The sequence below is a fragment of the Oryctolagus cuniculus genome, chromosome 1, assembly GCF_964237555.1.
Source record: "Oryctolagus cuniculus chromosome 1, mOryCun1.1, whole genome shotgun sequence".
NCBI classification, from domain to species: Eukaryota; Metazoa; Chordata; class Mammalia; order Lagomorpha; family Leporidae; genus Oryctolagus; species Oryctolagus cuniculus.
This window is the reverse complement of record NC_091432.1, coordinates 210,658,951-210,673,117: the sequence shown is the minus strand read 5'-3', so window position 1 is coordinate 210,673,117 and position 14,167 is coordinate 210,658,951. Positions and strand designations below refer to the sequence as shown.

Here is a 14,167-nt window from a genome sequence, read left to right as displayed (position 1 = left end):
TATGGCACACTGCCTACTACGCAGTCCCTGGAACCCAAATATGTTACGGCTTGTGAGTAGAGAAGATTTCTTTGTAGAAGCTCATTGTCACTGCCAATAAGTTATCTGGTTTTCAAACCAGTCCCAACTACGCAGGTGAAACGTTGCATAGCTGTGCCATTAAATGAATTCCTTGATCAAAACAAAACAAGCAACAAAACCTCTACTCGTTGAGATGTTAGGTTCATGTAGCAAACACTGAAGACCGCATAGCTGAGCCGTGCTAATGATACCAAGAGACAGCCCACCACTGCCTTAGGAAAGAGCGAGTGTCGTTGCGTAACTAGGCTTCAGATAAGGCTACTTGGCAGAAAGACATACATAGAAACCACCCCGAACCTCCCCTGGGGGAGCCATGGGAGGAGTCAGAGGGAGGGAGGGCAGGGAAAAGACCGTGGAGAGCATAGAATGGGGGATAATCAGGCTCGAAATGTTTAATTGACTTATTGAGCTCTCTGGCAAGCTAAGTCACTAGGAAGCCTGCAGCAGTTTGGCTGGCAACGAAGAAGTGCATGTGGGCACCAGTGATGAGAGGCCTCCTGGGGGAAGGGAAATCAAAACATATCCTTACCCTCTCTTGTTTGAAATCTGCAAAAGCACCATCTGCATATTTCTGCTTGCTCAAAAGCTGTTTCCTCCTCTCCTGACGTTTGGCACGCTTCTGGAATTCCTCATTGTGAATGTTCAAGTGTGAGGTCAGCTCGGCTGTGCTTTGCAATTTGCTATCACAGTGCTTACACTGGTAGGCGGAGTTCTGCAGGCGGGGGCCGTTGCTCAGAATGACGAAGTCCCTCTTGAGGTCCCGGCTGTGGTGGTCAGTGTAGTGCATGCACAGTAGCTCCGCCGTGCTGAAAGACAGCTTGAAGCATTTGATGCAGCGGAACGGGAGCCACTCCATCTCCTGCGCTTCGCCCTCCACCTCGGCTTTCTCAAAGCTGCCTCTCTCCTCTTCTTCCAGCAGCGGGGGCTTCTCGTGCTCGTCCGCGTAGACGGCCGTGAAGTAGCCCCCCAACTTGCTGGCGTGCTGCTTCTTGGGGAACACGCCCGGGTGGCGCTTCATGTAGTGGGACACGATGCCCTTCTTGCTGAACGACTGGAAGGCGCACAGGGAGCACTTCTTCTTCTCCACCGCCCGCCGGAGCTCCTCGCTCAGCTGCGGGGAGTCGTCCTTGGGCGGCGACGGGATGATCACCTTGTTGGGCTTGTCGCTGATGGTCCTGGAAGCCGCCAGGCAGTGCGTGTAGTAGGCGTCGATGTCGTGGCGCTTCTGGTAGTGGGCCGCCAGCCCTTTGCGGATGGGGTTGGTGTAGGCACACAGGGCACACTTGAACAGGTTGTTCTTGCCTTCGGGCTGGGCTCGCACGTTGTTGTGCTTGATCCGGTAGTGCCTGGCGATGCCCTTCCTTGTGGAGCAGAAGTACTTGCAGAGCTGGCACCGGAACACAGTGTGGGAGACCAGGTGCGAGGTAGAGAAGTGAGAAGTGGACACGGCCTCCTCTCCCACCTCCTCCTCGGCGATGGAGACTTGGGAGGGGCTCACTTCAGTGGTTATCTCGGGCTCCAGGGAGACTGGCAGCTTCGGGGGCGACGGGGAAAAGACATCAAATTCGGGCTGATTGTGGTACTTCTCGTAGTGGATTTTGAGCTTCTCCAGAGTGCCATGCGTGTACGGACACAGTTTGCACCGGTAGGCGCCATACCCTTGCTTGAAAATCCTGCTGGTCTCCTCCACGTCGTTCTGGGTTATGTCGGCAGACTGCTCCACGTCGTGCACAAAGTCCTCGGCGGTCACCTTGATGGCCGGATGTCGCTTCTGGTAGTGGGTCAGGACGCCATGGATGCGGGTGTTGATGTATGGGCAATGCCTGCATTTGTACACGGCACCTGGGTTGATGTCGATGTCCTGGGCAAAGTCAGCAGCCTTCACCTTCATGCCCGGGTGCTTCTTCCCGTAATGGGTGAGAAGGCCGTGCAGGTTGTTGTACTCAGACTGGCAGACGGTGCACTGGTACGGGGTGGAGGAGATGGCGGGGTTGGCTGAAGCCAGATGCATGCTTTTCTCTGGGGAAAGTCTCGCATCCTCTGGGCATTCAGCTTCCTGCTCGGGGAGGGGGATGGGCATGCTATTCTCACAATTCACAGGGCCTGCCAACTCTTCAGTGGGGAGGATGGGCTTCTCAACACCATCTTTCTCCTTGATAATATCTAGGAGCACCGACTCATCACCATTCATGGCCCAGGGGTGGAATGCTTGGTAGTGATTGGTGATGTCCCAGATGGAGACGGCTTCAAAGACACAGTCCCTGCACCGGTATGTTTTGGCTTCAGCTGGCATTGTGAGGGAGGGAGGGGAGGGGTCTGGCCCAGCCCAGAGTTTGGTGGCCATGTAAGTATAATCAACGTAATGCTCTGGATGCCTCCTTTGGTAATGCAGGAGCAAACCATTGGGCTCTGTATGGGAATAGATGCACCACTCACAGTGGTAGCCAGCTTCTATCAAGCCATCTAGAAACGCCCATCGCATAATGGACGTGACCGTGGCCTTCAGGGCAGGGTGGTCTTTCTTGATATGCTTCCTTAGTGCATAGAAGTAGGGAGAGGTATAGGAACACTGCCTACATTTGAGCGCCCGCAGTTTGGTTTTGTCCCGCTCCGCACCGGAGGTGGGGACAAGCACACAACTGGCAGGCTTCTTCTGGTTCCGGTCACAGAGGCTTCGGATGGTGGCCGTGTGCTGCCGGATCACGTCGGCATTGGCCTTGAAGTCGCGGTGCTTCTTCTGGTAGTGAATGAGTACACCTTTGACCGTCCGGTTCCCGTAATCACAGTGCTGGCAAAAGAACATCTCATTCTCCACAGGAGGGCCGTCTCTCTCCGAGCTGCTTCGGCTCAGCTGTTGCATGGGGGCGGGTGGCCGAGGGGAGCCTTGGGGCCCTTCGGCCCCTCTCATCATTGCAGCTGTGGGAGGAGCCTGTCTGATATATTTGGCAGTGACCTTTATTTCTGGGTGTCTTTTCTGGTAGTGGACAAGCACTCCCACAACTGACCGATTGCTGTAGGAGCAGTGTTTGCAGTAGTAAAGCTCAGTACTGAGGTCTGGTGGCGGGGGTTGTGGGGGGGGTGGGGAACCCATGTTGGACATTTTGGGAGACATTGGAGCACCCACCTCAAATGACAACTGAGAAAGGGCGGAGCCCCTGTCCACAGACACCATTCGCATGGTTTTCTGGATCCTAAAGTAGGAAGCCTTTTCTTCAGGGTGTTTCTTCTGATAATGAACCAAGACAGAATGCATGTTGGGGCTCGCGAATGAGCACACGTCACAGTCGTAAACGACAACGGTGTTGACCGAGGGGTCCTTCTGATTTTCACATTCTGAAGTAAAGGTCTTTGACGGAGTGTTCTTATTAAACGTAGCCGGCATGCCACCACCACGAGCCACGGGAGTGGACGTCGCCAAGTTCTTGGGAGCCGAATTCAGAATCTCCCTCAGGGTCTGGGATTCGGTGTTCAGCCCTTCCTGCTGCTCCACGACGTAGCTTGAAAATATCATCGCGTTGTTGATCTTCACCGTGGGATGCATTCTTTGGTAATGTGGCATCAGGCTTCTGACATTCGGGCTCGTGTACGAACAGAACCGACAGCGGTAGATCAGGTCCGAATGGTCAAAGTTGAGTACATTCATGGCTTCTGGGTGGTGCTCCCCGTAGTGCTGCTGGAGGTCTTCGAAGTTGGTGTAATCGATGTAGCATTCCAGGCACCTGTACACTGCACTGTGGTCGTTGGGGTCCAAGATGTACCTAAAGCTGAACTTAATGTACGGGTGCATTCGTTGGTAGTGGGTGCTAACACTTCGGGCAGATTTGTTGTTGAAGTCACAGTGTTTGCAATAATAAAGCCTTCCGGAGTCACTAAAGTCTGTGTTTTCATTATTGTGCTCAGTTCCATAGATAGGAGTTTGGGTATTCAGCAGAGCGGTGTTGGAGACCTGGTGATCCTTCATGTTTGTTGAGGAGCCGTAATAATCCTCTTCATCTTCAGAGAGGGTGAGCTCGATTTCAGCCCCATTGGTGGCGTTGTAATCATGGGTGACGTTTCTGAAGTTGGGCTCCTTCTGGGGTTCGCTGGCGTCTCTTGCCCAGATCTGTTGGGCCGAAAAGGAAGTGGGAACCTCCAGGATGGGTTCTGTGGGTTCTTCCTCCCTGTCCAACTCAACCTCTATCTCCACTTCATTGTCTTCCTCTTCTTCCTCGTCATCCTCGACATTGATCACCGCATCTTCCTGCTGTTTGGTTTGGTTAATTTTGCTCTGCAGGTTGCTTGCTATCTCGTCAATCCTGGTTCTCTTCTTCACGGGCGATAAGTCGAGAGGAAAGTCATTAGCGAGCTTCCTAGAGGACTTAGCTACAAAATTGTTCTTGGAGGACAACCCAAGAATTGAGGTCTGACTTTTCTTCACAGTGTTGCTGGAAGAGGGGTGGCTGTCTGTCTCATTTTCCAATGGTAAGCCTGAGGGCTGGCCCTCGAATTTTGGCAAGTTGTCACAGAACGAATGTTTGTGCTGCTGATGGACTCTCAGCCCCTTCAGAGTCGTGGTGGAGTAATTACACATGGTGCATTTGTAAGGGTGCAGGGGTGGGGCTTGCGTGGGTGGCTGTGGCTGCTGTGTTGGTGGTGGCTGGGGCTGGGGCGGGGGTGGCACCTGATGTGGTGGCTGCAGCTGCGGTGGCTGCGGCTGCTGCAGCGGCTGTGGCTGTGATGGCGGTGGTGGCGGTGGTGGCGGCGGCGGCGGCGGTGGCTGCTGCTGCTGCAAGGGATCCAACAGGACACCTGACTTTCTACCATTGATGCTCGCGCTCTCGTAAGATACGACGCCTTCATTCAGAGAGGAAGAAATGCTTTCACTCTGGGAATTCACGGCATCCCAATCGGACGTGGTACCCGTGTGACACTGTTTGTGAGCCCCAAGTTTCAGTGAGCTCTTGCAAGTAAACGGACATTCGTCACATTTGTAGACCGCTGTCTTTCCAGATAAGTGGATGTTTTCTATGTGACGGGAAATGCTACGTCGATGCATGGTCAGGAAAGGACAAAAGGGGCACTGGAACCTGTTCATGAATCTTCTAAACGGAATCCCCTTGGTCTCCAATAATTTGTTGCCATCTGAGCCCATCAGCTGCTCTGCAGACATGCCTGAAGCCTGGTGATCCATAGCATTTAAACCATTCTCACTGTCTATTTCATTTAGTTCCTCGTCGGAACTGGAGTCATTGAGCATGCTGTTTGTTTCCAGGTCAGCAGAAGAATTGGTCATGTCCGTCATTCCGTAACGGGATCTCTCGGTCAGGTTCACTAAGCCAGAATTGTGAGGTGACTTCGGCTTCACCTGAGGGTAAGACATGGGCGAAAACTTGGAAGCTGAAGAAGAATTGGGTCTCATGATAGAGTTGCCCATGGAGCCCCTATAGCTGGAGACATTCGTGTTGGGGATCTCCCGGCTGGCAGCATTCATGGACAGATAGGAGGAGTTGGAAGTGGGGCTGGGGGCATTCTTGTTCTGCACATCGGGTAGATTAGTCCCTTCTTGCTGCTGTCTGAGGCTGGAAAGGATCTTGACCATACTGCGATGTTTCTTCATCATGTGGTCACACCAGCGTTCTCGGCGCGGGGTCTGGTAGCTGCACCACTCGCAGCAGAAGTTGCCTCGGGACTTGGTCAAAGGTTTGACCATGGATTCTAAGATGCTGCGCTCTACAACCTCTGCTGGAAGTTCCTTGCAGGGGTCCTGCAGGGACACGGGAGGCACCACAGGGTCTGGCATTGGAGCAGGAGCGGGTGGGGGAGCTGTGGTCTCCTTCAAATTGTTTTTGTGATACATCTTCTGATGCTTAATTATTCTCGCCCTCCTTGGTGACTTGTATGTGCAAAACTGGCAAGAGAAGACCTTTCCAAATCCCTCATGCATCATGATATTATAATTTAAGGATCCCGGGACAGGTGGTCCTGCCGAACTCCCTTCAGCTTGAGCTCCATGGACCTTCCTAGTGTGTTCTATGAGGAGGTTTTTGGACCTGAAGTAGCGTACGCAGAACTTGCATTGAAAAAACTTGTTTGTTGGTTTGGGATTAGGGGCAATATGCTGACCGTAATATCCTGGACTGTGGCCATAGTAACTTCCGGTCCCCAGTGCAGTTGCATTTTGACCTAAAGAGAAAGCACAAGGCAAGTGAGAAGAGAAAAGCAAAACAAAAGTGAATCATTCAATCATGACAATCAGTCCTGTGTCAATTTTTCTTCATTAATAAACATCACATTCAAAAGGCCTAATGTCTCAATACAAGCCTTTACAGAGTGTTCGTGAAACATTAATGAACATTCACATATTACACCTTCTCATGGAAGGAAATGCAGTATACAGGTTTTGGTATAATATTCTCCTTATCTCCATAAATGAGCCACATAGCTATAAACAAAAAAAATCTGCTTCATAAATTGTGATATCTGTTCTAGAACTTTCCAAGATGCTACCTTGTTCTCCAAATTAAAAGGAAACTAAGGCATGGGCATTTAGCCTCATGATTAAGACACCTGCATCCCCCGTTGCAGTACATCAAGCTCCAGCCCCTGACTCTGGCTTCCAGCTAATGTGGACCAGAGAAGCGAGTGGTGATGATGCAAGTGATTCGGTTCCTGCAAGCCATGTGGGAGACCTAGAGTGTGTTCCTAGATCCTGGCTTCAGTCCTGAGTATTCAGGAAATAAACCACCAGATGGGAGCCCTCACTATCTGTTTCAGTGCCTCTCATAAGTAAATAAATACATATTTTAAAATACACAAATCTTTCTCTAAAAAATAAAAGGAAACTAGAAACATGAAGAAGTCAAGAAGACAATAACCTGGGATACCCAAGGAGAGAAAACACAGTGCCCAGACCACACAAATGGCTAACAAAGACCAAGAGACTCTGCCGAAGCCGCACCTACCAAAAACCACAGCTACAGCTACAAGTAGATGACAGCAATTACATATACGAGCTCTCCTGAGTGTAGTACAGGTTTACCTGATAAATCCTCTGCAATCGCAAACTCATCCTTTATAGAAGAAAACTCCACCTCTGTCTGGTTGCTGGCATTCATGGATCCAGACCGGGGCTCGTTCGCATTGTCCTCGGCAACATCCGTCGGCTGCAGAAAGGCGGTGTGGACATCCTGGATGTGTGCCTTGAGATCTTCATAGGACGGGGCTCTGAAATCACAGCCATCACACTGAAGCACCTCCATGGCCTGGATCTAGCCTCTCACATTAGGAACCTGGGCAGAAGTCAGAATACAACATTGTAAGGCATGCGCTCATCACACCCCTCAAGCGCACAGGACGACACAGCCATTAGAGAGAAAACGTCTCATGGCGGGACATTTCTCTCACTGCTCTTTGCCAACTGGAACGCTGGCCGAAGAAAGGCCAACTGGTCATAATAGACATGATGTCCTTGACTTTGTAATCTCAAAGAAGGAAAAAAACATAAATGTTCTCTGGTTTGATGTATCTTCAAATGCCATTTGTTAAGGAAACCCTTACTACTTCAAAAGTTTTATTACTTTCTGAGTTTTTCCAGAGAATTCAAATTTCCTGGTAACTTAATATTATGGACTTTAATTCTGCCTTGGACTCATTTCCTTCTTGAACAAGAAACTTCTCAGAAGTCAGGAAGATGTTCATACAGAAGAAATGGCAAGTTCAACTCTCATTTGCTGTTTTCATATTATTACACTGGTGTGTTATCATCAAACGGTGAAACAGTAGGCAATCTCAGGAGTCATGGTAGAGAGTTTATTGTAGCTTTTATTATCTTAATATCTTTACTGGTATTGGGGTACACCTCTTCCCTCCCTTCCCCCAATAGTGTAGTTGTTTTTTTTTTTTCCCATGAGCTAAATAGTTATTTGTTCGTTTACTGCCTACCAATTATAACCTAACAGTTTCTCCAATCTAATTAGGTCATAAAATATTTCTCATGAGGTTTTCCAACAACCAACTTCGGATGACAACCAGTTTCTAAAGTTGCACCCCCATCCTGGTTTACATAAGATGACAGAAACAAGCAGGTTCCAAAAGGAGCTTCTAAATCATGATTTTTCATCTTTTCCACTTCTCTCCTACTTCTCTCCTTTACAAAAAAAAAAAAAAAAGTGCATACTTGGATGCGACAAGCTGTGAACCTGTTGTGGAATAAAGCAAAACTTCCTTCACTCTGCTACTTCCTGTGTGGCTGAAATCATATAGAGAGCTTCACACAACCTCCACGGAAAGTCCCACCATTAAGAAATCAAACAGGTATCTGAAAGGTGTAGCGCTTCCTATCCTACTATATATCCTAAGTGGAGACACCTGGTTATTATCTTAATGAGTGAGTTATTTCATTAAGCTCACCACAAACTCTACTGAGTCATTGCAATCTAGAACCAGATGTCCAAGAACTAAAGCTGCAGCCAAGTCTATTTTATGATGCAATTTTCTATACCTTTACTGTAAAAGATAAATGATTTCTGCAGGAGGAACCAAGTCCAGTAATAACATGTCAATGCTGTGAAAGGAGCCATGGCAGGAGGATTTTCTAAGAAAGAATGCTCCTCCTGATAGCCTGCTAAAATAACTTCTGGCAAGTCCAGCCCTGGACAGACTGAGCTTGCAGAGTGAGACACAGATATTTACCTCGTCTTCTTTTCACCCAGCAATTTATCCTTTTTCAATAAACACTGAACTGTGCACCAGAGTCTTTTCAGCTAACTAAGTTTCAATATTCCAGATACACAAGCTTTTATGTCTAAGCACCAACCCAAATTGTGTGGAAGAGGTTGCTATCAGCTCTGGATCAAATTACAGCAGTCAGTGAGGCCCCACCCCGCTTCTCCTTTCGCACAGTCCATTAGACCTGAAAACAAATTTTTCCATGGTGCAGACGACTCCTGCATTTAGAACACTTCACAGAAAAAAAGCAGATCATCCAGTGCGCGCTCCCCATCCCCCAAGCTTAGTCCTTTCATCTCAGCCAAACAAGCCACAGCGCTGCTGAATGTGTTTATCACACTTTCAAGAGATAGGAGCTCCTGCGTCACTGAAGCTCTAAGACTCACTAAGCTGCCCTAGTCCTCTGAGCTTTAGGAGCAGCCATTTTAGCTCAAGGCTTCTCCTCGGTTCACAACATGGCTTCTCTTGGAGTCTGCTAGGCTGACAATCAGAAATGAACGCTCGGAGGGCAGGCTGGGCTCCTCCTAGGCTCTTCTCTGCCCGACAAAGGACGATCTGTTTTCCTTTCTCTCCGAAAAGCAGCACCTTTCTCCTCCTCAAATGTCATTCACCAAGATCTCCAAAGGGTCTTTTATTCCATGATGGATAACGCTGGTTCGTTAGTCCCAGCAGAGCACTGGTTAGAGCAGGACCCTGGACCAGACAGACCCTTGTCCTCCAGTAGGACTTGGGGCTGCGCTAGGGGGACCTCCAGAGTGCCTTGGCTTCTTGGGAGTCATCCTTCCACACACAGAAGACATACCACCCGAAGCTGCATGCCAGATTCCAAAGTCTAATGACCTTTGTTAATCACCAGCCAGTCTGTCTGCATCAGCAGACCCTGCCAACTGACACACCCTTCAACACAAAGGCCGCAGCTATTCCTTTTAAAAGAGGTTCTCTGAAAGCTCCATTGTGTAGCCCAGAGGAAAACAAAATCTCTTCCCTTGAAAACTTCAAGCCTTTAGAAATAACGCCACAAAAGGCTTTCTGCTGGGTGTCTTTTGGAAAGTTTGAGCCTGCTTTGCACCACGTCAACAAAAATGACACTTCTGCACAAGGAAAGCAGGGCACCTTGGGTGTGCAATCATCCACCTAGAGTTGAAATTCACCTGTCTGGGCAGTTCTCTGATTTCCTGGTGTCTTCCGAAGCTATTTTCAAGGATGCTAACTTCACTGGCTATAAACATAAACTAACAATCTCCGGGTTCGGCTACAAAGGAGATTAAAGGGTTAGGAGATCAGAAAAAAAAAAAAAAAAAAAAAAAAGAGGCACTGATTTGGAAAAAGAAGAGATGATGAAAGTGATTTCCTAATGGGTTCTAGCTTTAATGTTGTTGCAGTCTCTCCCTCAAAAATAGCTCGGAGCCTTAGAAGAGGTTAATCTCCAAGCTGCTGGGAGAACCAGCATCAGGTAGAGCTGAACGGCCTTCAATTTGATGTCTGCACCAAGCACTGAAATGAGGATGTAGCCTACTTTGAAAGCCATTTTGCCTTTGTGTACACTTTTCTCCTGAAGGCACTGACAGAAGAAAGAAACAGAAATTGCTAGCATGGCCCAAGCAATCCAAGAAATAGAAACTTGATGAGTTGATGAGACTGTGGTTGTACACACATGCAAAAAAGGGGGGAGGGTGGGAGGAGAGAAGCAAGGGGAGGAGAGAAGGGGAGCCGGGACAGAGACAAAGAAAACTGGACCTGAGGATGCTCCATCCATCACGCAAAGATTATGCTTCTGCAGCAGATGGTACTCCTTTAAGAAGCCAACAATGAGTGAAACTGCGTGTTTGACTGTCTCACCAAGCCAGAGGAGGAACTATGCTAAGAGGCTAGCCTAGACTCTAAGCCACTACAAAATTATGGCTGAAGGTCAAAAGCCTGGATCTCTTATCACTTACTTCATTTAATTAATAAGACTGTGATTATGAGATTAGCCACATTTTTTTTCCTCACCAAATCTGCAAAAGCAGAAGTAGATGAGGAAGGCAGTGAATTAAGTCAAAAGAAAAGCCATTTCAAAAGGTTTCTGAGATGAATCTGCAAAATGAACTAACACGCCCCATCTCCTACCTCCAAGGCACTATCCTCAGACCCCACAAGGCCGAATAGGTTCCACCTGTGACTCTGACTAGCACCCCCCCCACCATGATAACGCCAGCCAGGTTGAAAACAGGTTCCCTCTAAAACAGCCCAATACCTAATGCGATTGACTCTCCTAACATGAAACCTCAGACCGCCCTAACTATTCACCATTCTTCAGTTCTACTTACTCTTAGTTCTGGGTTTCTTCAGTTGACATTCATAGCTTGAGAACTTCAAACTCTGGAGTTCTGATGGGAAACCCAAAATCTAATTGTCCATGCTTGACAAACTCATGAACACAAGTTTAAAAACCATCCAGAGATGATGTTCACGGTTTGGAACATACTCAGAGACACGAGAAAGAGGAAAAGGAAATTAGGGCCACAGCCTGCTCTTTCTCCATCTCAGGAAGACTGACTTTCATTTAGGCCTCCCGCCCACCCGCTGGCTGTGCTCAGAATCCCAGGGATCCATCATTAAGCCTCAGGTTTTTCTCCTCTGAAGGAGCGGGGAGAGAAACCACAGCTTCGTCGTGCACGTCCTTCCAACTCACTGCTCAGATGTAACTGGAGAGGGGAGGCGTCCTGGACGCTTCATGGCATTCTCACAAGGCCGCAACCATCAACTCTTGTCCAGGTCAGCTTGGCAAACACTGCTCTTTAAAAGCTCAGTGGCCCAGGAGCATAAATGTGGTCCCCAAGTCAAAACCCCAACTGTCTCCAGGAAGCAACCAGAGCAAAATGCAGAGGCCTTGCCTGCATCTAACCTGTTCCCTGACTGAAGGGCTGCGGACCAGAAATAAAGCTGTGAAGCACCACAGCCATGTGATTCAGTAGCAACTAATTATAACCTTCAAAGCCTCTGAGAAATTGAACCAGAAACACCATAAGGTGCTTTTCCTCTGTCCACTCCAGAAACCTACTTTCGTTTATAAGACACTGAACTCCCCAATCCTCCTCAATCACAATTCTAATAAAAGGCTTGAGTGAGCACCTGTTGTTTGTGCTTTTCTTACTTTCCTTTCCTTTGAATGTAGAAACTAATTATCCAAGGACAGGTAATGCAATGCATGAACTTCAGAATAGCTCAGCTCCAAAAAAAAAAAAAAAAAAAGAGGAAACCAAGAACCTTAAGATCACTCTTAAAAAATGTATTTACAGATCAGAAATCGTTGATAGAATGAGGTCAACAAGTTGTGGCTTGTAATGGGAGGTCAATATTTCTAATTGTAAGACCCAAGACCTTGGGAAGAGAAATAGAAAGGAAAAACCACTAATTAACAAACTTGTGAATGTTGGCTTGCTGTTCTCAGCAACAAGGAATGTTCTACAACGCTACTAATCATTTACTCCGGTCATGGCCAAAGTAGAAGTCCTAGTAACTGAAAAATCATTTCAAGTATGTTTCTAAACAGTCCTGAAATGAGAAGTAGAGGTGAAATCTCTTCTAGGGACACTAGTTATGGAATCAGATCTACAAATGCAAATATGGAATATCTAATTTTTTAAACACATACATAGTGATCAATTTCCTTGATTACATTGGAACTCAGATATGAGCATGTGTGCTTCAAATTTCACAAGACCTAGGGGAGAATCAATCCATGTCTGAATAAGTGCAAATGACATACGTACTAGAACCATGTTATTGTTTCTAAAAAATCAACTAGTTAAATAACCCAGCAAAGACCTTCCAACAATAATTCGCTTCCACGGCTCTCACTGCATTTGGTACTACTATAGACCCTGGCTCACCATGTGGTGTCTTCAAATGTCCCATCAAATGTTTATACTGTTTGCTACATGATCTAAGCAGTTCTGTGTACTCCTGGCAATTTACCACACTAATGAAAGGTTTAACATATCAGGGAGGATAAATAATTAAGGAATTCAGAAGGGAGACACAGCTGTTCTTCAAAACCAAATTTTCAGAAGAGAAAGGATTAATTTGCAGTCACATATGTAACCCCCAATATGAGACTGGATTTAAATAGTAGCCGGGAAATACCATGAGACCGAGTGCTGCCAATGCAAGTGGCCTCTGTTGTGCATGCTCGGCCTGGTCCATCTGTGGAACCTTGTACACAAGCACAGTGTCTGAAGCAGGCAATTTGCAGATTAATAACCCAGTCGCCTTCTGGATAAGGATGCTAGTCTTCAAGTTCTCTCTTAATTCAGGTTTGCTCTCCTGAATAAAGTTTTCAAGTATTACAGCACATGTTGGAGTCATATTTCATAGCAGATGCCTTTGGGATCGTCATTAAAATGAGATGAGCATCTAGGGATATAATCCAAGTGGCTTAAAAATGTTGGATATGTAAATAAGAACTGATTCTGGCGGAGTGACCTGTTATGAAAGCAGGTAGTGAATGTCTAACACAGAAAGAGATACTACATACCTTCTGGAGAATTCATGCATTCCTTTGCAATGATATAAGGCTAATTGAGGCCAACAGGCCAATAGGCAGTCTGCCAGCTCTCCTGTCCTTAGAAAAGGAAGCGTGTGATGTGAACAAGGAGATAAAAGGAGAGAAGGGACAAGAAAAGAAAGGGAGGAAGCAGGGTGGTATCTCAGCAGCTTCAGCCTTCATTGTGTGGGAAGAGGAACCTGCAGTTCACTAGATAACTCCAGCTCTCCAAGTGTCCTGACAATATTCTGAGATGTGACTTAGAAACAAAACAAAACGCAGACACCTTCCCTCACACTAAAAATCTCCAAAGAAGGCAACCATGACAAACTAGATCACAGCTCCTCATCATGTTCTTTCAAAAAATGGAAAACCATTCTTGGTGTCGAATGAATACATTAGAAGTGATAAGTACAGAGGAGTTCTCTGAAATGTCAGGGGTTCATCAGGAAGCTCCTTGGAAACTTTGAAGTCATTCTTGCCCTAGCATTTAGGAACAAGAGATAACTGATTTCTCTCCTCCAGAGCCAAACCTCACCCATCCAGCAGAGACAGAAAATCACGGTGTTCCTTTATAGACTCTTCAGAATGCTGGCTGGGTTTCTACAGCCACTTTTCACACTACAAGAACTCTCATTATAAAAATTGTAAAATTAAAGGGAAGTTGCAGATATGCTGCTGGGTCTTCATTACAGAACTGATTAAGACGCAGAGTAAGCAAAAGCCACACTAAGTCATCTTGCACATCATGAAAGACCAAAACACGCACTGAGTTCTTTCCTTGTGAGCTTGGCGGCCTGACTGACTTCAGGGCTTGGAGCTACCATCAAGGCCAAAACTGTTCCTGGCTCT

The 14,167-nt window shown here is 47.3% G+C and overlaps 1 protein-coding gene across 12 annotated transcripts in view; it reads right to left on the bottom strand.

Moving 5' to 3' along the window:
- ZNF462 (zinc finger protein 462) overlaps positions 1 to 14,167 on the bottom strand; it is a 148,799-nt gene that overhangs the window by 81,295 nt on the left and 53,337 nt on the right. For 9 of the 12 annotated variants that reach the window (XM_051855978.2, XM_051855976.2, XM_051855984.2 and 6 more), the window contains exons 2-3: positions 7,100 to 7,349; positions 611 to 6,243 (exon numbers count right to left, since the gene is read on the bottom strand). In XM_051855978.2, the coding sequence (XP_051711938.2) occupies positions 611 to 6,243; positions 7,100 to 7,319 (5,853 nt within the window). In that variant the 5' untranslated portion in view covers positions 7,320 to 7,349. Of the gene's footprint in view, positions 1 to 610; positions 6,244 to 7,099; positions 7,350 to 11,096; positions 11,703 to 14,167 lie in introns of those variants that run through there. The other 3 variants (XM_051855980.2, XM_070055267.1, XM_051855991.2) reach the window with 3 other exon arrangements.